The following is a 25,317-nucleotide window of genomic DNA, read 5'->3' on the forward strand; positions in this document are numbered from 1 at the left end:
TTCTTTTTCTCTTTCATTCTCTCTCTCTCTCCTTATTCCTCTTTCATCTTCCTTCTCTCCTCTCCCTTCTTTTATCTCTCTCCTTGTTATCTCTTTCTCTCTCCCTTCCTCTCTCTCTCTTTGTCTTATTTCCTCTTTTCTTCATATCTTTAATTTTATCTGTTTCTCCCTTTATCGTCCTCTCTCTCTCTCTCTCTCTCTCTCTCTCTCTCTCTTCCTTCCTTCCCATTCCTTTCCTTTCCTTCCCTTCCCTTCCCATTCTTTCTCTTCCCTTCCCTTCCTTTCCTATCCTTTCCTCCACTCCTGACAGTCTGCCCCAAGCTGCCCCGTCCCTCCCCAATCCACCCCGGCAGAATGGATCAACCTGCCCCGCTCACCCCAGCCCCGCCCCAGAAGGAGGCCCCGGACTCTACAGTTTGGTTGGACTACAGGAGCCGCTTGTCTTAAGATTTACCGTGAACTTTGGCAAGGAAATGTCTAGTAATACGGCCCTGTACAGAGACTTCAGGAATATGCGCACTGCTGTGATGTAGTACTCTTGTTAATTAAAGTTAATCTCACGTCAAGGTTGACCTGACCAAGGCTACAGTAAGTCACACAGGGCTGTCACCTACAAAAACAACCCTCGCTTATCATCACCACAAGACCATCACCATAAATCCATCATCACCACAAATCCATCATCACCACTGACCTATCATCACCACCGCCCCATCACTGGTCCTGGAGAAGCAAGCCCCAAATCATCACCACTAGCTCATCACCACCGCCAACTTGACAGGACCGAATCCCTTCCTTGACAGGCCATTTCATCCCCCCATTTAACCTATTTACACCCTATCCCAAGCGTTCATACTATACTCAGGTCTTCATACATCCTTAATCTGTCTCATTGTAGAAGGACAAGGTGGAATGACGCTCACCTGCTGGGAAATAGTGGAAAATATGGAAGGACTGCCGGGCGAGCATCATCACCGTGGCAGCCATGACAGGGGTGAGATGAGGCGGCAGCATTACCAATGAGCACCCCCAGGCGGATGCAGCGTTGCCAACTCCTCCGCCATCCCCACATGTAGAAGTCGCTAAACCAGTCAGGGATGTACACTTCAGGGTACGCGTTGCCTCGCCCACCCTACCTGACCTTACCCATTCTTACACAGCTATTAAATTCCTTAGGTTTGACAATAACCAATTTCACATGTATATTTTCTGTGTATAATTAATCAAATATATATAACATGCTCCCCCTTTCTCTGCACCTCTCCAATATTCAGGTTTTCACTCTTCACTTTCCTTCTTGTCTCCACCATTCATCATCCACTGAGGCACGGAACACAGCTAAAATTCCTCAGATTCGACTACAAACTAATTTTCCATGTATTAAAATTGATCTGATATATATACATAACATGCTTCTTCCTCTCCTTTCTGTGCAAATCTCTAATATCTAGGTTTGTATTTTCCTCTTTTCTGTCAGTCTTCATCATCCACTGGGGCACAGAACACAGGTGGGTAGAGAAAAGAGACTGGGAACCGGGAACTTTATTGCCAAGAGCCGTCATCAGGTCACCTCTCTCGCACGTCCGACAGCATCAACGACAAACACTCTCGCCCTTCTCTCTCTTTGTGACGAGATGCATACACGACTCACACGGGACTGTCTTGCATGGGGACAAACTTGATATGGTGACTGTTTGGGCGTCATAATGTGCACAGTGTAAAAACTCTTGCTATAGTCCATTAGTTCATAGGCTCAACACAGCACTGTCATGTAGGCTTAACACAGCCACACTCAGCACAATGCAACACAACTCAGTCCCACTCAACACAGCACTGTCATGATGTAGGCTTAACGCTGCGCTTGTGGTTGATCAGCACCTCGGCACAGCATGAAAGAACGCCCTCAGCACTACACAGCACACAATGAATCACACACACAGCCTCGTAGGAACATAAGACAGAAAATCATAAAATGGAGGACCTTCACACAGAGAAAAGAGAGAGGAGAGAGAACAGATGGGAAGAGAGAAAGAAGGAGAGAGAAGAGGAAAAAGAAAATAACCATGATAATTTAGTAAGGGTGTGAGAGAGAGGGAGAGAGAGAGAGAGATGGAGAGGGAAAGAGAGAGGATAATAACACTGTAGATAGAGAAGAGAGAAAGAAGAAGAAAAGAGGAAAGAGAAAATAATAACCATGATAATTAGTGAGGCACGGCAGTCACGGCACAAAAGGAATGTATTTAGAATGATTTCCAAGCCCCTGCAGCCACCACTCAGCCTGGCGGGGGGACAGGGCACACTGGAGCCTGGGGGTAAGGAAGGTCACACCACATGCCAGGTCAGGTACAGCAGGCATGGGCAGACAACACACACACACACACACACACACACACACACACACACACACTCAGGTTACATGTAGAAGATACAGTGCAGACATATATTACTGTAAGATACTGGATTAGCCACACACATTAACATACATAAGAACACATAGGAAAATAAGGAGTCTGTATGAGGCCTGTTAACTTAATACAAGCTGTCCTCCTTCCCTGTACATGAATTAATCTAAACTTTCCTCTCTTGAAGGTGTCTAGCTAACTGGCACTCCACACATGCCAGGCCTGTACTCCACTCTTCCATCATTCTCCTCTGCAACATAACGGAGGTGAAACTCACACATATTCACACGCACTCAGGCTACATGTACAAAATATGGTGCGTGTATATATATTACTGTGAGACACTGGATTAGCCACACACACATTAACATACATAAGAACACATAGGAAAATAAGGAGTCTGCAAGAGGCCTGTCAACTTCAACCTATCCTCCCTATCCATGAATTGACCTAAACCTTCTTTCTCTTACTGCTGTACTGTTTGGGAATGAAGGAAGTTTGTTTTCATGCAGTGCTGGGATTAGGTAGGTGAGTGCTGAGTGCTGTGCTGTGCTGTCTGTGGTGCTGTGCTTCTGTATGCTGTATTTTGTGATATGTACTCAGGGACTTTTTACCCAAACTGAATACTCTCTCTCTTTCTCTTTTTTGTGTGCCTTTCTTTCTTTTTCTTCTTTCTTTCTTTTATTATTTCTCTCTCTCTCTCTCTCTCTCTCTCTCTCTCTCTCTCTCTCACACACACACCAGCAAGCATGAATGTGAAAGTAAGTGATCTCATCAGTGCCAACAATGTTCCGTATGTGGCTCAGAGAAGTTACAAATAAATATAATCATGAACAAAGGAAAACTTAAGAGGTACATGTTAACCCTTAAACGGCAGCAGTATTTGAAGAGTGGCTCCCCCCAAAAATGAATGGTCTAAATATAGTCACTGCCGACCTTAGGACCGTAGCATAAATATAGCTACACTGCACAATGGATGTTTTAACTATCGTCTATACAGTCCCTCAAATAGTACGGTTTCCAATAGTTTGGTTTTGGTTTTATGTGGATTTTCTAAGAAGGTTTTTTAGGATTTTTAAATTTCCCAAGCAGGAAATTTACAAATCCTAAAGATCTTCCATGACAATCCGTATAAAACCGAAACCCAACTATTGGAAATCATACTATTTGAGGGACGACTGTATATACATTTTAACGCAACAGCCTGGATGTGTTGTTATATTTCTGCCATACAAAACTGATTGACTTAATTTTGGACCATCTCTATATAGTTCCACTACCGTCTGAGGGTTAACATAACATTCGGTACCAACACCATCATCACTAAGTCGCTCCGTTTTGGTGTGGTAAAGGATTGGAATGGAATAAATTATATGGTATAATGCGGGCCTTGCATAATGAAATACTGGCATGAATAAAGAAAGAAATTAATAAAGAAATGCATCAGATATAATAGATAAAGAAAGAAATGCATATAGAAAAGCATCTGAAGTTGCTGATAGGAAAACCAGTACTGGAGCTCTGTAAAAGATTCAAAATACTGGCAGAACAAAAATAAATAGAGAAATTAATATGGAAATGCATCTGAAGTTACTGATAGGAAAACCAATATTGGAGCTCTGTAAAAGATTCAAAATACTGGCAGAACAAAAATAAATAGAGAAATTAATATGGAAATGCATCTGAAGTTACTGATAGGAAAACAAAAGTTGGAACTCTGCAGAGGATTCAAAATACTGGCAGAACAAAAATAAATGAAGAAAAATTAACAGAGAAATGCATCTGAAGTTACTGATAGGAAAACAAAGGTTGGAACTCTGTAAAAGATTTGAAATACTGGCATAGCAAAAAATAAATAAAGAAAGAAATTAACATACAAATGCATCTGAAGTTACTGATAAGAAAACAAATATTGGAGTCCTGTTAACCCGGTAGCAGCGACGGGCCAAATTTGTGGCTTTACCGTGTAGCAGCGATGGGCCAAATTTGTGGCTTTACCGTGTAGTAGCGACGGGCCAAATTTGTGGCTTTACCGTGTAGCAGCGACGGGCCAAATTTGTGGCTTTACCATGTAGCAGCGACGGGTCAAATTTGTGGCTTTACCGTGTAGCAGTGACGGGCCAAATTTGTGCCATGATTTAAACCCCCCAAAATAGATGATGCATAATCTGACCACAAATGCTTGGATATATATTATGAAATGGTTTGTGTGAGGGGTGATTTTTTCTCATTTTTTTCGCTTGGGGGGACCATTAAGAAACATGATCCCTGCTGCTACCGGGTTAAGGATTCAAAATACTGACTGGCATAGCAAAAATAATTAAATAAAGAAATGAATAATAAATGAATGACTTACTGAAAGGAAAACAAAAAATAGCCCTCTTTTTATAACATTTCATATCAACTCATACAGTGGGCCTGGCATGAGAAACTGATAGCATGAAGTTAATAATAAAAATAATAATAAAATAAGACAAAATTAAATGCATGTGAACTTACTGATAGGAAAATAGATAATGAACACTACCATGAAAGATCACATATACATTAATGCTTTGAATAACATAACATAACATTTCAGAGCAAAAATATAATGAAATAAAATGAAATGAGAAAATAGAAGACATGAAAAAATGAATGTATCTAAACTTACTGATAGGGATAAAATTATTGTAGTTCTGTAAAAGATTAAATATGAACTTATGCTTTTAATAACAGCCTTTCAGTGTAAAAATATAATAAAGTATAATAAAATGAAAAAAAATAAATATGTGAACTTACTGATAGGAAAAAAAAATCGTACTTCTGGAAAAAATTAAATACGAACTTATGCTTTTAATAACAGCCTTTCAGCAGACCAAAACATGTTATGGACCCACTGTGTTAGGTTATACAAGGTCAGACTGAATAAATAATGTGACCACCAGGTTACTTAAGTCTCATTTCCCACTGCTAAGGCATAACAGTGGAATATAGCAACCTGTAGTGATGGTACAACTTATCATCAAGACTATTAGGGGCCCCAAGCGTGTCACAGAGGAAACTTTAAATTGAACTCTTGGTGCGTGAGAGGGCCAAGTCTCATTTCCCACAGCTACGGCATAACAGTGGAATATAGCAACCTGCAGTGATGGTACAACTTATCATCAAGACTATTAGGAACCACAATTATTGCCACGGGTCACGGCGACAACACTGAGGGGAGGTTGGTCAGGGTAAGGCTATGTGAGCGCCCGGCCTGTCCCTGCCTGCACCTCCCCTCCGCTGCCTGTCACCACAACACTCCTACACTCCGCTCCAGTATCTGCCAACACAAGACTCACACAATGCCAATGGACATCTTAATATTCTTCTTCTTTCGAGCTGTAAGGCTTTGTATTGCTTCTTAGGTCCTCCTCCTCCTCCTCCTCTCAGTCCTCCCTTCTTCTTTTGACCTGTAAGGCTTTGTATTGCTTCTTAGGTCCTCCTCCTCCTCTTGGTCCGCCCTTCTTCTTTTGACCTGTAAGGCTTTGTATTGCTTCTTAGGTCCTCCTCCTTTCGGTCCTCTCTATAGTTTACTCACACACTTTGCTTATCAATGGTGCTGTATTACTTAAGTTTCCTCACTGCAATACACTATCACACTGTAATTTTCAGTTTTTGTAGCTTGAATCACTCATTTTCACTGCTTTTCCATGCACTTACTCAAGCACTGGTGACCCTTTTTTCCAGCACTGCGTCTTGAACACTTTTGCCGGATTTACAACTCTTCTTTCTGTTTCCTTCTTGTCTCCATACAGGCCTAACACTGTGCACCTGCTCCATAGCTTAAGGGACCTTCACTGAAATGGGTACAGCCAAATACCCCATCTAATCCACCCTACTTCCTTGCCAGTGAGCCTTCCCAACCAGCACCATCATTCTCCAACATTCTTTACCCACTACTATGCTGTTTTCTATCTCATTCTATCTCTTGCTGGACATTCCCTTCTCTCTCAAACCCAATTTCTCCACTTCTTCAACACTAAATATCCTCGGTCTATCCTTAGCTCAAAATCTCAACTGGAAACTTCACATCTCCTCTCCTACCATACCACTTCACTAAGCCTTCCCATCCATCACCGGAACTGCCTAGTGCCTCTTACCACTACTAAACAACCTTTCATCTCATTATATATCTCCTTGGACACTCCCTTCTCTCTTACCGTGTAGCAGTGACGGGCCAAATTTGTGGCTTTACCGTGTAGCAGTGACAGGCCAAATTTGTGGCTTTACCGTGTAGCAATGACAGGCCAAATTTTTGCCGTGATATAAACCCCCCAAAATAGATGATGCATAAACTGATCACAAATGTGTTGATATATACTATGAAATGGTTTGCGTGAGTGATGATTTCTTCTCATTTTTCTCGCTTAGAGGGGCTTTTAAGAAACATGATCCCCGCTGCTGCCGGGTTAAATTCATGTACCAGTTCACTCCACCATTACCAGCGAGGCCTCCGACACTTTTAGCTAATACTGTACAACCTTCCGTCTCACTCTATCCACTCAACGGCAGGATATTTTTCTATTTTCTGGATGTTATTTACACTATGTCTTTCACAGGCTCAGGGGTCCCATTGTGATGGATTTGAGCACTGAGGCCGTGTGCAGCTTCGGAGTGTGACCCGAGCTTAATCTTTAGTTTTCTAAGCATGGACGACTTTCTTTCTTTCTTTTTTCTTTCTTTCTTTCTTCTGTATCTTTAATTTCTTTCCTTTTTGTAGCATGGACGACTTTCTTTCTTTTTCTTTCTTTCTTTCTATCTTTAATTTCTTTCCTTTTTGTAGCATGGACGACATTCTTTCTTTCTTTCTTTCTTTTTTTCTTCCTTCTTCTGTGTCTTTTCTGTACCTTCTGTTTTCACCTCCCCTCTCTCTCTCTCTCCTCCTCCTTTCTCTCCTTCCTTCCTTCCTCTTCATATCTGTCTCCTCCTCCTCCCTCCCTCCTTCCTTCCCTTCCCTTTCTCTCTTTCATACATAACCTCCCATACAAAGAACAACAACAATAATAATAATAATAATAATAATAATAATAATAATAATAATAATAATAATAATAATAATAATAGTAATAACACACCTTAAAAACACTTGTTGGAATAGTGGTATAGGAAAGTGATGTCATTCTTGGCACACACACACACACACACACACACACATACATAACAACCTTAGGCGATATATATATATACAACAACAGGGGGAGGAGGAGGAGGAGGAGGAAGAGAGGAGCAATGAAGAATGAGATGATGAGGAGGAAAGGAAGGAGGAAGGGAGGGAAGGAAAAGGAAAGGAAGAAGAGAGAGATGAAGGAAAGAGAAGGGAGGGAAGGAAGGAAGGAAGGAAGGAAGGAAGGAAGGAAAAAATAAGGAAAGAGAAACAGAAGAAGAGGAGATGGAGAGAAGCAATGAAGAAGAAGGAGGAAAAGATGAGAGGAAAGGAAGGAAGGGAAAAGATAAGGAAAGAGGAGATAGAGGAGAAATAAAGGAAGAGGAGGAAGAGAGACAGAAAAAGAAGAGGAGACAGATAGAAACAAAGAAGAAGAAGGAGGAGGAGGAAGAGATGAAGAAAGGAAGGAAAAAGACACAGAAGGAAGGAAGGAGGGAGACAAAAAACCAAAAACCAGCTGATGATCGGAAAAGGAAACGAACAGGTCGCGAAAAGGTCAAAATGAGGTCAACAGGAGCTAGCTGGTGCGTGATAACCTGAGCGCGTACACCTCCATGGGCTGCAGGGAGAGTGTGTAGGCCTTGGTCATGTCCACACCCTCGTACAGCATGGACAGGGACATCTGGTGCACACGCTCGCCAAACAAGGTCGGGAACAGGTCAGATAGCCGCACCTGACGGGGAGAGAACGAGTATTGTTGGTCAGATTTTTTTTTTTTTTTTTTTTTTTTTATTGGTAGAAGGAACCGTTGGAAGAAGAGAATGTGGGAGACAGATGTGGAGGAGAAGGGAAAGGAAGGAAGGAAGGAAATAATGACTCTCTCTCTCTCTCTCTCTCTCTCTCTCTCTCTCTCTCTCTCTCTCTCTCTTCCTTCCTTTCTTTCCTCATCTCCTCTTTCTTTCTTCCTTCCTTCCTTTCTTTCATTTCCTTCTTCTCTTTCCTTACTTACATTTGTCTGTCTCCTTCTCTCTCTCTCTCTACTTCCTTCCTTCCTTCCTTCCTGTTCTAATTCCCTATCGCAAATCATCTCCTTCCTTCCTTCCTTCTCTCTGTCTGTCTCCTCTTTCACTCCCTCCCTTCCTTCCTTCCTTCTCCTTCTCCCTCTCTCTACTTCCTTCCTTCCTTCTCTCTCTCTTCTTCTCTTTTACTCCCTTCCTTCCTTCCTTCCTTCCTTCCTTCTTTTCTTTCTTCTTGCTGTCATAATGTTTTTTTCTCTCTCTCTCCCTCCCAACCTGCCTTCATCTTTTCTTTTTCTTTCCTCCTCCTTCTCTCTTCTTTCTCCTTCCTTCCTTCCTTCACTTGCATCATCTTCTCTCTCTCTCTCTCTCTCTCTCTCTCTCTCTCTCTCTCTCTCTCTCTCTCTCTCTCTCTTCTTCATCTCTTCCTTCGTTCTTTCATCCCCTCCTTCCTTCCTTCCTTTCTTAAATTTTCTGTCTCTCTTTTGGTATTTATTTTCTTCCTTCTCCTTCCTTCCTATCCCTCCTCCCTTTTCCTTCTCCTCCACTCTATAACACACACACACACACACACACACACACACTCACTCACCTTGCCCCCATTGGTCGAACATGAGACTCCCGGCGACTTGAACCCACAGTCAAACCCAATGCGGTGCAGGAGGAGGGCGTTGAGGGGGCTGGGGGAGAAGGCGATGGGGGGCTGGTGGGGGGCGGGGGCGGGGGTGCCGGCCTCCAGCATGGTGCGCAGGGTGACAAGGTGGACGTCACACGGGAGCTCCCCGGTGACACTCCAACGCGGCTGCATGGCTCCGGTCTGGGGGGGAGGGAAGGGAGGGTTAAGGGTGGTTAGGGAAGGGGGGAGCATAAGGAAAGGGAGGAAGGGGGAGAGGGGGGGTGAGGTTATGGAAGAAGAGGAAGGGGGAGCATTAGGAAAGGGAGCAAGGGAAGGGAAGGGGTGAGATAAGGAAGGGTGGGAAAGGGAGGGGGGGAGGTTATGGAAGAAGACGAAGGGGGAGAATAAGGAAAGGGAGGAAGGGGAGGGGGGAGAAAGAAGGGGAGGTTATGTAAGGGGGGTGTTGGGAAGGAGAGGAAGAGGATGGGAGGGTGAGATAAGGAGGGAGAGGAAGGGAAGGGGAAGAGGGGAAGGGAGGTTATAGAAGGAGAGGAAGGGGAGGGGGTTAGGTGAAGTTAAGGAAGGGGAGGGGAGGGGTGAGTTAAGGAAGGGTAGGAAAGGGAGGGGGTGAAGGGAGAAGGGAAAGGGAAGTGATGTTAAGGAAGGAGAGGAAGAGGAGGGAAGGGGTGAGTTAAGGAAGGGGAGAGGTGAGTTAAGGAAGGGGAGAGGTGAGTTAAGGAAGGGGAGAGGTGAGTAAAGGAAGGGAGGGGGTGAGGAGGGAAGGGAAGGGAAGGGGAGGAAGGGAAGGGTGGGTGAATTAACCGTGTAGCAGCGACGGGCCAAATTTGTAGCTTTACCGTGTAGCAGCGACGGGGCAAATTTGTGGCTTTACCGTGAAGCAGCGACGGGGCAAATTTGTGGCTTTACCGTGTAGCAGCGACGGGCCAAATTGTGGCTTTACCGTGTAGCAGCGACGGGCCAAATTGTGGCTTTACCGTGTAGCAGCGACGGGCCAAATTTGTGCCATGATATAAACCCCAAAAATAGATGATACATGAACTGATCACAAATGCTTTGATATATATTATGAAATGGTTTGTGTGAGTGATGATTTTTCTCGTTCTTCTCGCTTAGAGGGACCATTAAGAAACATGATTCCCGCTGCTACCACCACCACCACCACCACAGGGTTAAGGAAGGAGGGGAAGGGGACGTAAGGTTAAGGAAGGAAAGATAACTGTTCACTCCCATGCCCAAGAAGTCTGCATTTACTGTGTCCAACTGAATGTGCCTGTAACCAGCTGTCTGAACCTATGCATGTTGATTTAATGTTCTCTCTCTCTCTCTCTCTCTCTCTCTCTCTCTCTCTCTCTCTCTCTCTGCTTAATTTATCTGTTCTGTATCTCTTCCTTCCTTTCTTCTTTCCTTCCTTTCTTCCATTCTTTTTTTCTCTATAATCATCTTACTCTCTTCCTTTTTTCTTTTATTTTAATCTCACTTTCATCTGTCTACTGCCCCCCCCCTCTCTCTTCCTCCCTCTCTCCCTCTCCCTTTCTCTCCCTCTCTCAGCGACTGGCCTTAATATTTCCCTCAGTACAATACAAATACCTTAGGAGAAACCAAACCACAGAATGACTATAAAACCATATCTAATCCTCCTCCTACTACTACTACTACTACTACTACTACTCCTCACCTTATCAGTGGGCAGCAGCAGATTGACGGGGTATAGCAGGCTGTGCAGCGATGCGTGTGCCAGCAGGGACGGGAAGGCAGCGTCACTCTTCATCCCTGTGCCAGACTCCTGCAGGGATGGGAAAGACAGGTTGATAAATGTTCTCTCTCTCTCTGTCTCTCTCTCTCTCCTTCTATTCCTCTCTTTCTCTCCCTCTCCTCCTCCTCCTATCCCTCTTTCACTCTCTCCTTTTCTTCTCCCTCTCCTCTCCCTCCCTCTCTGTTCTCTCTCCTTCAATCTCACCCTCTTCTTTCTCTCCATATATCCCTCTCTATTCCTCATACCCCCCTCGCCTCCTCCCCTGCCTCACCTTGGGGAAGAGTCTCGGCTCCAGCAGCAGCCTGAACATGTTGGGTGTGGCAACATTGTCCAGCACACCCTGACCCAGGCCACGGTTGTCATCCTGGTTCAGACGACGGTCCATCATCACCTGACCAATGCAAGGGAGGGAAAGGGAAGGCCATTAGGACATTCGACAAGGCTTTCACATTACTACATTTGATAAGGCTTTTGGAGAGGTTGTGTGGGTCAGTCTGAGGTCCATATTCTAAAAAAATTGGGGAAGGGCTGGGAAGGGAAGAGCCATAAGGATATTTGATAAGGCTTTCATAGAGGTTGTGTGGGTCAGTTTGAGGTCCATACTCTAAGAAAATTGGGGAAGGGCTGGGAAGGGAAGAGCCATAAGGATATTTGATAAGGCTTTCATAGAGGTTGTGTGGGTCAGTCTGAGGTCCACATTCTAAAAAAATTGGGGAAGGGCTGGGAAGGGAAGAGCCATAAGGATATTTGATAAGGCTTTCATAGAGGTTGTGTGGGTCAGTCTGAGGTCCATATTCTAAAAAAATTGGGGAAGGGCTGGGAAGGGAAGAGCCATAAGGATATTTGATAAGGCTTTCATAGAGGTTGTGTGGGTCAGTCTGAGGTCCACATTCTCAAATTTTTCAGGGTTTACACACACACACACACACACACACACACACATATAGGACATAGTAAAAAGTTGAGGAAGGGAAGATGCTCAAGAGACATAAAGAAATATAGCTTCCCACAAAGAAATATAGAGGTTTGGAACAGACTAAGTGAAGAAACAGTATCGGCGAAGAGTGTGCAGAGCTTCAAGGAAAAGTTGGGTAATTATAGATGCGGAGACGGGACCACACGAGTGTAAGCCCAGGCCCTGTAAAATTACAACTAGGTAAACTAGGTAAATACACACACACACACCTCCATCTGTCCAGGCTTGAGTGAGGCTCCCCCGACGGGCTGCGCGGCCAGGATGGTGAGGCGGGTGTGCGTGTCCTGTATGAAGGCCTGGGAGGGTATAGGGTAGTAGTTCCCTTGCAGCGGCAGCTTGTCGTAACGCAAGCGCTTGGTGATCTGGAAGCCATTGAGGTCGGTGAAGAAGGTGTTGCCGCTGTCCAGGTCCGAGGACACGCGCATGGCCAGCTCAAAGTTGCGTTCGGGGGAGATGTCGACGGTGTTGTGGATATCCAGACCCCAGCCGTCAACACCTGGCAGAGGGAGGGAAGGTGTGTGGGTGATGTTACTAGACTGCTATGGCAATGGTACTGCACTTATGTATTGATGTTGCTATACTTATAAGACTGCTTAAACACATGCTCTACTTAACCCCTTGAATGTGGATTTCCTACAGTTAGACCTCACCAAGCTACTGGAATGGAGCTAAAAGTGGCTGTTACAATTCAATGAAGAAAAATGTAAAGTCCTGCACCATGGGAGGGGATATCCAGCACACCAATACCACATGGGAAACACTCCACTATCCACCACAGAGGCAGAGAAAGACCTGGGAGTATAATGTTACCAGGCTACCAGAGAAGGCCAAATCCGTGCCAATCGCAGCGGACAGGTTAAAATAAGAAGATAAAGAAAGAAATAAGAATTGGCAGAGAAAGGTAGAGAATGAAGAGGGAAGAGAGGAGGAGGAGGAGGAGAAGAGAGGTAAAGGAGGAGGAAGAGGAGAGAAAAGTGGAGGAAGAGGAGGAGTGAGAGGTGGAGAGTAAAGAGGAGAAGGAGGAGGAGGAGGAGGAGAGAGGTAGAGGAAGAGAGAAAAAAATAAATAAATAAAAGAGAAACGCACAAACTAACACACACACACACACACACACACATACCCGGAGAGCTGGCAAGATGGACAGAGTGGAGGACATGCTTGTGTTGGGAGGTGACGGAGGTGCGGAGCGGCCCCCTCACCACCACCACACCACCACCACCACCAGCCACCACCTCAGCCTCCTTGTCGGGCAGGAAGAGGTACGCGCCGCTGGTCTCCTGGTGCTTCCTGTAAGGGGGAGGAGGGGAGGGATGAGGGGGAGGAGGGGTTAGTTTTGAGGTGGTGTGTGTGTGTGTGTGTGTGTGTGTGTGTGTGTGTGTGTGTGTGTGTGTGTGTGTGTGTGTGTGTGTGTGTGTGTGACACTTCCCTATCCTTAATCCCTATCCAAGTCCTAACTGCAGTGTGTCATTCTGTGTGTGTGTGTGTGTGTGTGTGTGTGTGTGTGTTACATGGTCTGTGATTATGGTAGCTGTCTCTCTCTCTCTCTCTCTCTCTCTCTCTCTCTCTCTCTCTCTCTCTCTCTCTCTCTCTCTCTCTCTCTCTCTCTCTCATTTTTCTTTCCTCCTTCCTTCCTCTTCTTCTTCCTCTTCTTTCCCAACCAACCCAACACACACACACACGCACACACACACACACGGCACTCACCTGACCCCATACTTGACAAACTCCAGCTTGACCTTCATCTGCCGGCCCTGAGAGGACATGGACTGCAGGAGGCCGTCAGGGTCAAAGGTTGTGGAGAGATGTGCGCCCTCCACCACAATGGGGTCGCCGGGCTTGGCCTCCTCCACGGGGAACACCGGGGGGAAGGATGCAGTGGAGGGACCCCGAGCCATGACCCGGGCGTGGACCACCAGCCTGGGGGGGAGGTGGAGGAGGTGATGAGAGGTGGAGGAGGAGGAGGAGGAGGAGGAGGAGGAGGAGGTGTAGGACAAGAGTGGAGGAGGAGGAGGAGGAGGAGGAGGAGGAGGAGGAAGAGGAAGAGGAGCTGGAGAATGAGGAGGAGGAGAGAGAAGTGGAGAATGAGGAGGAAGAGGAGAAAGACTAGAATGAGGAGGAGGAGGAGGAGGAGGAGAGAAAGAGGTAGAGAAGGAGGAGAATGAGGAGGGAGAGAGGAGAGAAAATGGAGGAGAATGAGAAGAAGGAGGAGGAGGAGGAGGAGGAGAATATGGAGGAAGAAGGAAAAACAAACAAACAAACAAACAAACAAACAACTCACTCCTTCCTGATCTTGTCCGGCCCCACGGCGCGCACACTGTAGGAGGTGAGGGACAGCCCGGGGAGGTCAGCAAGGAAGGTCACATCGTAGAGGGTGTTGGCGACCTCACCCCACCGCAGGAACACCGGGTCAACCTGGCACAGCGTAGGCTTGTCCTGGGGCCCGACGATCTGGGGGAGGGGGTTAGAAGGGGGGGTAAGGGAGGGGAGGGAGAGATGGAGAGGGAGAGGAAGGAAAGGAGGACGAGGAAGAATGGGAGGGAAGGAAAGGATGGGAAGGGAGGAATGGGAAAGGGAAGGAAGGAAGGAAGTTGGAGAGATAGAATCCTTCTCTTCCTTCCCTCCCTCCCTCCCTCTTCCTTTCCTCTCCCTGATCTCCCATTTTTCCCTATTCCTAATCTCCCTTTCCAATTCTTCCCTCCCTTTCATTTTTCCCTCTCCCTTTCCTCCCTTCCCATTTTTCCCTCTTCCTAATCTCCCTTCCAATTCTTCCTTCTCACTTTCCTCCCTCCCATCCTTCCCTCTCCCTTTCCTCCCTTCCAATTCTTTCCTCTTCCTTTCCTCCCTCCCATCCTTCCCTCTTCCTTTCCTCCCTCCCTCCCTGCCATCCTTCTTCCCCCTCCTTCCCTGTGCCTCACCTCCACATAAGGCGTTGATGTGCGTATGGTGAGCAGCTGTGTGCGTCTGTGAGGGTCTGGGTTGTACACCACAGCCACCACAGTCACCCCCTCCTGCAGCCCCAGCACCATGCGTGAGGGGGGGCGGGTGTGCTCCGTGAACTTCTCACCGAGCTCGTAGAAAACGGTGTCCGGGCGGGGCTGGTAGGAGCGCTGGGGAGGGAGAGAGATAAGGGTTTAAATAAGGGTGAACGCTGGGGAGGGAGAGAGAGAAGGGTTTAAATAAGGGTATGTTAATAGGGTTCTGGGGGTCAGGGAGCAGAGTAGGACATGCAGCAGTGGGTTCAAGGGTCGTATCATAAGACATTTAGCCGCAGAGGAACACAAATTTGCCGAGGCTTTTTTAGGAGTTGTGGGCATTTCCATGAGTAGTTTTATGGCCCTGGTGGTAGTGTGACCCTTTCTCTGTACCATGAACCTAAAGAAACACTCATTTGACAAGCCTTTCATAGGAGTTGTGGGCATTTCCATGAGTAGTTTTATGGCCCTGGTGGTAGTATGACCCTTTCTCTGTACCATGAACCTAAAGAAACACTCATTTGACAAGCCTTTCATAGGAGTTGTGGGCATTTCCATGAGTAGTTTTATGGCCCTGGTGGTAGTATGACCCTTTCTCTGTACCATGAACCTAAAGAAACACTCATTTGACAAGCCTTTCATAGGAGTTGTGGGCATTTCCATGAGTAGTTTTATGACCCTGGTGGTAGTATGACCCTTCCTCTGTACCATGAACCTAAAGAAACACTCATTTGACAAGCCTTTCATAGGAGTTTGAGCCGAATGTGCTAACCACTGCACCACGAAGCCCCCCTGACCTAAGTTGGACAAATTCAGATTCAACAAGACCTAGGCAAGAATTGGTTCAGCAGTGGAGTGGTGGATGAGTGGAACAGGCCTGGCAGTCATGTGGTGGGTGCCAGTACGCTTGACACATTCAAGAAGAGGTTAGGTATAGTCATGGATAGTTTAGGTTTACAAAAGCTGCCTTGCCCTTGCATAAGTCAACCAGCTTCTTGCAGACTCCTTATCAGTGTGTGAGTGCGGCAGGGAGGGAGAAACGAACTTACTAAGGATGTGAATGTATGACTTACTGACTGACCTACTAACAGACTGACTTACTGACTGACTGATGGACTGACTTAACTAGATAACTCATTGGGCTACTGACTGACTGACTAACTAACTAACAAACAAGCTGACCGACTTACTAACTAGATAACTGACTGACTGAGCTACTAACTGACTAACTGGATAATGTGACTGACTGAGCTACTAACTGACTAACTGGATAATGTGACTGACTGAGCTACTGACTGAGTAACTGGATAATGTGACTGACTGAGCTACTAACTGACTAACTGGATAATGTGACTGACTGAGCTACTGACTGACTGACTGAGCTACTGACTGACTAACTGGATAATTGACTGGCTGACTGGATAATGTGACTGACTGAGCTACTAACTGACTGACTGGCTCCCTGGACTACCCTTACCTGATCCATGGATAGCAGGTAGTGAGCTGACTGTTGTATGATGTGCTGACAGTCATCCACGCTCTTCACCAGTCTGGAAGGAAGAGGAGGTGACTGTTGGTGAGCTGGTTATTCACCCGTCTTGTCACCCGGTCACCCGTGTGTGTCAAATAGTAGCTGAACACACACACTGCTGCCTAATGTTAACAGCTCCAGACTTACCAACACATCACTTAATAGTAATCTCTTTTCCTGTTATCATTTTTAACAGACATAACATACATTGGAGGGAGAACAAGTCAGTAAACCCTGGATATAACTGGTCCTTCAAGCCTAAAAAAAAAAAAAAGAAAAATCACCACATCAACACCCAAAATTTAATATAATATAACAAAAACAGATTTGATCAGATTATATCTATTTTTTTGGGGTATGGTAAAACCACAAAATTGGCCCGTCGCTGCTACATGGTAATTAATGCCGAAAGTCCATTATAAGAGGCGGAAATAAAAAAAAAAATGCACAATAATACCAATGAACCCAATAAACGTAGGTATATATATTTTTTTAATGTGTATATTGTCTGCACATTGTCTATATAGCTGCACAGCACTCTTGACCTCAACTATACAGTAAGCCCTGGATATAACGGACCCGCTTATAATGGAATTCGGATATAACGGACAAGATCGGATGGTCAGAAATCCACCGGGACCAACCGAGAATAGTTTTTGAACCACCCGCTTCTGGTAACTACAACAGCTTAACTATATACATATACAGTAAACCCTGGATATAATGGACGCACTTATAATGGATTTTGGAAATAACGGAGAAGGTCAGAAAAAGTTGGAAAGTTTGGTTTAGTGGGCGCAACATCTGTGGTCATATGCCGGAGAGAGACAGAAGGGGAAGGAATTATAGGAGAAAGGAACAGATCCCAGGAGACAGGACACAACACCAGATTAATACCTGGTACCCATTCTACAATCCCTCTCCTCCTCTTCTTCCCTCAGTACTCTCAGCCCAGCCACACACACACACACCCAGCTCCCCCCCCCCACCCCCATTACCTGAGGGCGTAGTCCGTCACCACGTGGTCCTTGGCGGTGCCAGTGATGCCGTCGTGGTGCTGGAAGAGTGCCAGGTTGCGCCGCGCGACCACCAGGCGGGCCATCAGTGCCTCGGCCATGCCCTGGGGTGGGGGGCTGCCCAGGGCGCTCTGAGAGGCCAGAGCCAGGGAGAACAGCACCTCCGCACCTCTGGGGAAGGAAGGAAAGGGAGGGTGACGCACTGGGATGGGAAGCTTACTGTGGTGAAGGATTGAAAGGGTGGAAAGGTTATTGTGTTTAGTGTTGATGTTGTTGTTAATAGTAGTAGTAGTAGAAGTAGTAGTAGTAGAAGTAGTAGTAGAGTGAGGGACTGGCAGGGAGAGAGAGAGAGAGAGAGAGAGAGAGAGAGAGAGAGAGAGAGAGAGAGAGAGAGAGAGAGAGAGAGAGAGAGAGAGAGAGAGAGAGAGAGAGAGAGAGAGAGAGAGTGTGTGTTTGTGAGGGAGGGAGGGAACCTTGGGGAGAAAAAGAGTGAGAGGAATGATGGGGAGTGAGTGTGTGTGTGTGTGTGTGTGTGTGAGGGAGCGAGGGAACATTGGGGAGAGAAAAAGAGAGAGAGAGGAAGAGGGAGAGAGGGAGAAATATTGGGGAGAAAGAGAGTGTGTGTGTGAGGAAGGGAGGGAATATTGGGGAGAGAAAAAGAGAGAGGAAGAGGGAGAGAGGGAGAAATGTTGGGGAGAAAGAGAGTGTGTGTGTGAGGGAGGGAGGGAATATTGGGGAGAGAGAAAGAGAGAGGAAGAGGGAGGGAGGGAATATTGGGGAGAGAGAAAGAGGGAGAGAGGGAGAAAGTGTGTGTGAGGGAGGGAGGGAATATTGGGGAGAGAGAAAGAGGGAGAGAGGGAGAAAGTGTGTGTGAGGGAGGGAGGGAACCTTGGGGAGAGAAAGGAAGAGAGGGAGATTCATAGGGAAGAGTGTGTGAGGGAGAGGAGAAAGAGAGAGAGAGGGGGGGAGAAGGAGAGAATGAGGTAGTATTAGTAGAAGTAGTAGTAGTAGTAGTAGTAGTAGCAGTAGTAGTAATGTAGTCTCTGGGTATGATTAGGGAAGGAGATCAGAAAGAAGAAAGGAAGATAGGAGGGAAGGAGAGGGAGAGCGAAGGGAGAGGGGAGAGAAAGGAGAGGGAGGAAGGACAGAGGAGAGACAGTTAAGAAAGAGAGATAACCGATCCTGACCTGAGATATCCCTCCAGCAGGCGGTCCAGGCTCTTGTAGAAGGGCCTGGAGGTGTGTGTGTGTGTGTGTGTGTGTATATGTGTGTGAGTCATTAACATAACCTAACTTAATGCTAACCTAACCTAACCTAGTGCTAATCTAACCTAACCTAACCTAACTTAATGCTAACCGAATCCTAACCTAACCTAATGGTAACCTAACCTAACCTAATCCTAACCTAACCTAACCTAATGCTAATCTAACCTAACCTAATTCTAACCTAACCTAACCTAATGCTAATCTAACCTAACCTAATTCTAACCTAACCTTACCTAATCTAATTCTAACCTAACCTGAGATATCCCTCCAGCAGGCGGTTCAGGCTCTTGTAGAAGGGCCTGGAGGTGTAGTAGCCGCTCCAGTAGTGGTCGTCGCGGTCTGCATAGGTAAAGAAGTCACCAGAGAGCGAGGGGAGGCCAGCCTTCTCCTCCGGCCCCTCGCTGCCGCCCTCCGCCTCATGCAGGGCCCGGAAGTAGTCGGCCAGGGTGCCAAACTGGAGCTGTGGGGGGGAAGGGTGCCAGGGTGAGTGTGGGGGAGGGAAGGGGGGTGGAGGGGGGACGTGTGTGTGTGTGTGTGTGTGTGTGTGTGTGTGTGTAACTAATTCCGTCCACTCCACCACTTCACAGTCCCCCTCCTCCTCCTCCTCTTCTCTCCACACTCCCTCTCCTCCTCCTCTTCCCTCCATACTCCCTCTCCTCCTCCACTTCCTTCTCTTTCCTCCACACTCCCTCTCAGACCACTCCTTGCACTCCCTCTCCTCCTCCTCTAAAGGAAGAAGAGGAGAGGAGAGCATGTGGAAGATAGAAAAGGCAAGGAGAGGAGAAGGGATGTGGAGGGAGGAAAAAAATGGAAAGAGAAGAGAGTAAGAAAGAGAGAGAGGGACAGAGAGAGACAGATACAGAGACAGAGAGAGACAGTGACAGACAGAGGCAAAAACAGAGAGAGGCAGACAGAGACAGAGAAAGACAGAGAGACATAGATAGATAAACAGATAGAGACAGACAGACAGAGAGAGACAGTGACAGAAACAGAGAGAGGCAGACAGACAGAGACATAGATAGATAGAGACAGAGACAGACAAATAGACAGACAGTGACAGAGAGAGGCAAAGACAGATAGATACAGATAGACAGACACAGAAACAGAGGCAGAGAGACAGACAAATAGACAGACAGAGGCAAAGACAGATAGATACAGATAGACAGAGACAGAAGGAGAGACGGAGACAGAGAGGGCCCCCAAGACCCCAAAGCGAGTGCCCCGACAAGTGTTCCCGGGCCACAGACCTCCACATGCAGGTCTGTCTGTGCGTTGAGGTGGTCAAAGAGACGCTGATAGTTGGTGTACTGCTGGTCCCACTCATCGGCGCGGGTGTACCGGAAGTCATCCCCCAGAGGCACCAGCAGAGTGTTGGTGCGGAACAGCTGAGCCTTGCGCCGGTACTGGTCAAGCAGCAGCAGCGCCCTAGACACACACAGTCAGCAGGTCAGTGGGTCAGCAAATGGGGAAGTTGTTATTTTACTGATTTCTTGAGGGGGAGAGGAAGGGAAAGGGAGGTAAATGGGAGAGAGGAAGAAGAGGAGGCAGGGAGAGAGAGAAACACAAGAGCAGGTCAGCGAGTCAGCAGATGGGTCAGTAATATTATTTTTACTGATGTCTTGAGGGAGAGGAAGGGAGAGGGAGAGAAGGGGGAGAAGGAGAGGGAGGGAAATGGGAGAGAGGAAGAAGAGGAGGCAGGGAGAGAAGGAAGGGACAAGAGAGAAAAATAAGAGAGGGGAGGGAAATGGGAGGGAGGAAGGGAGTGTGAGAATGGAGGGGAGAGAGGAAGAAGAGGGAGGGAGGGAGAGAGAGGGAGGGAGAGAGAGAAAGAAGGAAGGGGAGAACAGAGGAGAAGGAATGGGTGAGAGAGAGAAGGAAAGGGAGGAAAGAAGGGAGGAAGGGGAGAGTGAGAGGGAGGAAGAGAGAAGAGGAGGAAGGGGAGAGAAAAAAGGAGAGAGGGAAGGAGGAAAGGGAGAAGAGTGGAGGGGAGGGAAAAATGGAGGAAAAGGTAGAGAGAGTAAGCAAGGAGAGGGAGAAGGAAGGGGAGGAAAGGGGAGGAGGAGGAGAGAAGAAAATGTGGTGGGAGGAAAGGATGGAATGGAGGAGGAGGAGGAGGAGGAGGAGGAAGAAGAGGAGGAGCAGGAGGAGGAGAGAGAGAAAGGAGAAAAGGAAGGAGGAGGAAGAGGAATAAGAGGAGGAAGAGGAGAAGGTGAATCATTTATTAAGATGAGAGATTTAAGTCACTCATTAACTCTTGCATAACAAAACAGGACACAGCGCCTCCTCCTCATTAGCATACCTGGAGTGCACGTTATGGTCTGTGATGGGCTGGGGGGGCACGCGCCAGGGACAGGTGATGCCCGTGCCAGGGAGGCGGCGGAAGTCAAACTGGCAGCACACCTTGGGGTCGGGGCCGCAGGTGTGAGGGATGTCGTAGCTGTAGAATGGCATGAGGTGCGTCAGGATCTCTGTGGTGGTGCCGGGGTCTGGGGGAGGAGTTGTTATTATTATTATTATTATTATTATTATTATTATTATTATTATTATCATTGGTAGTAGTAGTGGTAGTAGTAGTAGTAGTAGTAGTAGTAGGAGTAGTAGTAGAGTGAGAAGGATGGAGAGAGGAAAAGAAAGGGAGAGAAAGGAGGGAGGGAGAGGTGGAAGAAGGAAGGGAGAAGAGGAGAAGGAAAGGGAGAGAGTGAAGCCGAGTCTCTTTCTCCTTCTCACTCTCTCTCCCTTTGTCTGTCTGGTTCTCTTTCTCCCTCCTTCTCCCTTCCCTTCCTCCTTTTGTCTGTCTGTCTGTTTCTCTCTCCCTTTTTCACTTTGTCTGTCTATCTGGTTCTTTCTCCCTTTCTGTGTCTTTTTTTCTCTCCCTCCTCCTTCTCCCTTTGTCTGTCTGTCTGCTAGTCTTTCTCCCTTTCTGTGTCTTTTTTTCTCTCCCTCCTCCTTCTCCCTTTGTCTGTCTGTCTGCTAGTCTTTCTCCCTCCCTCGGTGCTTATCTCTTCGCCCTTCTTTTTCCCTCCCTCCTCCCTTCCATCTATCTGCCTGTGTGCCATTCTCTCTCTCCTATCATCTCCCTTCTTTCCCTCCCCTTCTCCCTTTCTCTCTCCCCTGCCTTCTCTCCTCTCTTCCTCCCTTCCCTTCCTCCCTTCTTTCCCTCCCCTTTCTTCTCCTGTCTCTCTCTCCCCTCCCTTCTCTCTTCCTTCCTTCATCCTCTCCCTCCCTTCGCTTTGCTTTCCTAATTCCTCCCTCCCTTAATGTATGTGTGTGTGTGTGTGTGTGTGTGTGTGTTTTTATTATAGAAAGGAGGGAAGGAAAGAAAAGATAATTGTGTGTGTGTGTGTGTGTGTGTGTGTGTGTGTGTCTTACCCCACGCCTGCCGCCACCTGAACTCCAAACTGCGTTCCTGCGCCAGATGCTTCTTGATGGAGTAGTGGGCGCGCTGAATCACCATGTTCTCCAGGCCCATACGCTTGTGTAGGTAGGCGACGGTGGGGGTCAGGCCGAACGGATCTATGGCCCAACCGTTGCTGTGGGGTAGAGGAGGAAGGCAGGTTAGGGAGGGGGGGTGGAGTGGGGGGGTGGATGGGTGGGTGGGAGAGAGGAGAGTGGAAAAGGTGGAGGGAGAAAGGAAGAGTAGGAAGGGGGGGGGGAGAGAGAGAGAGAGAGAGAGAGAGAGAGAGAGAGAGAGAGAGAGAGAGAGAGAGAGAGAGAGAGAGAGAGAGAGAGAGAGAGAGAGAGAGAGAGAGAGAGAGAGAGAGAGAGAGAGAAAAGAAGGGAGAGAAAAAGAAGGGAGGGAGGAAGGGAGAAGAGGAGGAAAGGGAGCTGACTGACTGACTGAATGACCAAATGACTGACTGACTGACCAAATGACTGACTGACTGACCAAATGACTGACTGACTGACCAAATGACTGACTGACTGACTGACCAAATGACTGACTGACTGACCAAATGACTGACTGAATGACCAAATGACTGACTGAATGACCAAATGACTGACTGACTGACCAAATGACTGACTGAATGACCAAATGACTGACTGAATGACCAAATGACTGACTGACTGAATGACCAACTGACTGACTGAATGACCAAATGACTGACCAAATGACTGACTGACTGACCAAATGACCAACTGACTGACCAACTGACTGACTGACTGACTGAATGACCAACTGACTGACTGCCTTACTGACTGAATGTTGCACTTCCTATCACATAAAGAAAACATGAATTTGAGTTGTAAGTTTATGAGAAAAATAAGTGTGTTTAAAAGGATGAAATTTTGGCCCCCTCTTAGATGTGCTGATAACACACACTCCTTGCACTCTCTTCCTCTTCCTCCTCCTCCTCCTCCTATCTCCTCCTCTTCCCTCCACACTCTCTCTCAGACTTCTCCTCCTCCTCTTTCCTCTCGGCTAACTCCTTGCACTCCTCCTCCTTCCACACTCCCTCTCAGCCTCCTCCTCCTCCTCTCTTTTCCTCTCAGCCTCCTCCTCCTCCTCTCTTTTCCTCCCAGCCTCCTCCTCCTCCTCTCTTTTCCTCTCAGCTTCCTCCTCCTCTTTCTTCTCGCTTCCCTTTCGGCTAACTCCTTGCACTCCTCCTCCTCCTTTTTCCTCTCACTCCCCTCTCAGCTCACTCCTCCTTCTCCTCCTCCTCCCTCTCAGTTCAATCACTACCCTCTCTCCTCCTCCTCCTCCTCCTCTCTTCTCTTCCCTCTCACTCCATCGTCAGGCCACTCCTTACATTCCTCCTCCTCCTCCTCTCACTCCCTCTCCTCCTACTCACTTTGGCTTCACTCCGAGGTTGAGCTTCATCCACTCATGTCCCTCCAGCATCTGCTCCAGGAGGGCGAAGTAGTGGGTGTTGGCCTCATCGCTCATCACCCAGCCACCCGTGACCACCTCCAGCTGACCGCGCTCCAGCAACCTGACAGAGGGAAAGGCTAGGTTAGGGCTTGGGACAGTTAGGGCTAGGCTAGGTTAGGGGTGTTAGTGGTGGTTAGGGGCGCTTTCAGTCGTTTTGTTTGTTTTTGAGTGTTACCAATGATCGACGCTATAGTTTTCCACGTGAAGCTGGTCTATGGGGTAGTGGCAGCTGCGGAGGAACCGACAGGTGTTGAGAGTGTGCGGCAAGGTGCGGGGCTAGGCTAACCCCGCAGCCATTGGTAACGATCAAAACAAACAAAACGATTGTTAAAGCGGCCCTAAGAGAGACAGCCAGACAGGGAGAGAAAGAAGAAATAGAGATAGATAGACTTACACAGAAAGACAGACAGGCAGAGACAGACAGACAGCATGCACACACACCCTCACCTCCTGGACAGACAGAGACACAAAGAGACAGACAGACAGGGAAAGAAAGAAGAGATAGAGATAGACAGACTTACACAGAAAGACAGACAGGCAGAGACAGACAGACAGCATGCACACACACCCTCACCTCCTGGACAGACAGAGACACAAAGAGACAGACAGAAAGGGAAAGAAAGAAGAAATAGAGATAGATAGACTTACACAGAAAGACAGACAGGCAGAGACAGACAGACAGCATGCACACACACCCTCACCTCCTGGACAGACAGAGACACAAAGAGACAGACAGAAACGGAAATAAAGAAGAGAGAAAGATAGAGAGAGAGAGACTTACAAAGACAGACAGGCAGAGACAGACAGACAGCATGCACACACACCCTCACCTCCTGGACAGACAGACAGACAGCACCCCCGCCCCCCCCTCACCTCCTGACAGCATTCCTGGTGGTCTCCGTCTGCTGGTCCCACCACATGGAGAGGTAGGATATCTCCGCCCAGATGAACTTCCGCCTCTCATCCACTGGCAGCTTCTCCACCATCAGGTCCAGGATGTGGCGGGTCTGGTCGTGGTAGTACTGGTCCAGGGTCTTGATCCACCCTGGCGATGGTAGGAATGGTAGTGGAGTTAGTGGTAGGTGTGGTGGAGGTTAAGTTCATGGTGGTGGTGGTGGTGGTGGTGATGGTAGGCTGGCAATGGTAGTAATAGTATAGGTAGTGGTGGGAGTAGTAGTAGTAGTAGTAGTAGTAGTAGTAGTAGTAGTAGTAGTAGTAGTAGTAGTAGTAGTAGTAGTATGAGGAGGAGGAGGACAAGGAAACAGACAGAGAAATGAAGAATGTTGAAAGAAGAAAGATGAAAAGACAGGAGAAGACAGGGATTGAGACAGAAAAAGACAGACAGACAGACAGACAGACAAAGAGACAGAGGAGGAGCTGAAAAAAGAAAGAAGAAAAAGTTAGATAAAGAAAAATGAAGAAAAAGAAACACAAAACAAAGAATAGGAGGAAAGAAAATTCAGTAAAAAAAATGTAGAGAAAAAAATTATAAAAAAAAAATAAATAAATAAATAAATACAAATCAATTAACCGTCGCTCTCACCCGGGTCATTGTGCGAGTGAGGGACGACGAAGACCCTCAGCTTGTTCTCCGGCGTCCACTGCTCGGCGGAGAACTTGATGTCCCACCCCTGCTTCCACGCGCCGCCGTCAGGGTTGTCAAATTTGAGCTGCTCGTACACGCGGTCCATCTGATAGAAGAGTTGACGGGAGAGAGAGGGTTGACACTCGTAGAGAAAAGGAAAAAAAGA

At 47.2% G+C, this 25,317-nt stretch overlaps 2 protein-coding genes across 4 annotated transcripts in view; both read right to left on the bottom strand.

Annotated features, from left to right (window-relative positions):
- The window catches only part of LOC126982526 (uncharacterized), a 63,919-nt gene that overhangs the window by 22,236 nt on the left and 16,366 nt on the right, over positions 1-25,317 (bottom strand). The window lies entirely within an intron of this gene.
- LOC126982525 (alpha-mannosidase 2x-like) overlaps positions 1,528-25,317 on the bottom strand; it is a 31,009-nt gene continuing 7,219 nt past the window's right edge. The window contains exons 6-24 of one of the 3 annotated variants that reach the window (XR_007735211.1): positions 25,110-25,257; positions 24,440-24,611; positions 23,487-23,627; positions 22,066-22,226; positions 20,996-21,182; positions 19,944-20,121; positions 18,951-19,156; positions 17,414-17,602; positions 16,362-16,434; positions 14,828-15,019; positions 14,191-14,360; positions 13,617-13,829; positions 13,033-13,199; positions 12,122-12,408; positions 11,208-11,327; positions 10,859-10,966; positions 9,139-9,363; positions 5,902-8,263; positions 1,528-5,836 (exon numbers count right to left, since the gene is read on the bottom strand). Coding sequence is in view for 1 of the 3 variants with exons in the window: in XM_050834647.1 (XP_050690604.1) it covers positions 8,108-8,263; positions 9,139-9,363; positions 10,859-10,966; positions 11,208-11,327; positions 12,122-12,408; positions 13,033-13,199; positions 13,617-13,829; positions 14,191-14,360; positions 14,828-15,019; positions 16,362-16,434; positions 17,414-17,602; positions 18,951-19,156; positions 19,944-20,121; positions 20,996-21,182; positions 22,066-22,226; positions 23,487-23,627; positions 24,440-24,611; positions 25,110-25,257 (3,093 nt within the window). In the remaining 2 variants the exon portion in view is untranslated. Of the gene's footprint in view, positions 8,264-9,138; positions 9,364-10,858; positions 10,967-11,207; positions 11,328-12,121; positions 12,409-13,032; positions 13,200-13,616; positions 13,830-14,190; positions 14,361-14,827; positions 15,020-16,361; positions 16,435-17,413; positions 17,603-18,950; positions 19,157-19,943; positions 20,122-20,995; positions 21,183-22,065; positions 22,227-23,486; positions 23,628-24,439; positions 24,612-25,109; positions 25,258-25,317 lie in introns of all 3 variants that reach the window. The other 2 variants (XR_007735213.1, XM_050834647.1) reach the window with 2 other exon arrangements.

The sequence above is a fragment of the Eriocheir sinensis genome, chromosome 51 (genome assembly GCF_024679095.1).
Source record: "Eriocheir sinensis breed Jianghai 21 chromosome 51, ASM2467909v1, whole genome shotgun sequence".
In the NCBI taxonomy this organism is placed as follows: Eukaryota; Metazoa; Arthropoda; class Malacostraca; order Decapoda; family Varunidae; genus Eriocheir; species Eriocheir sinensis.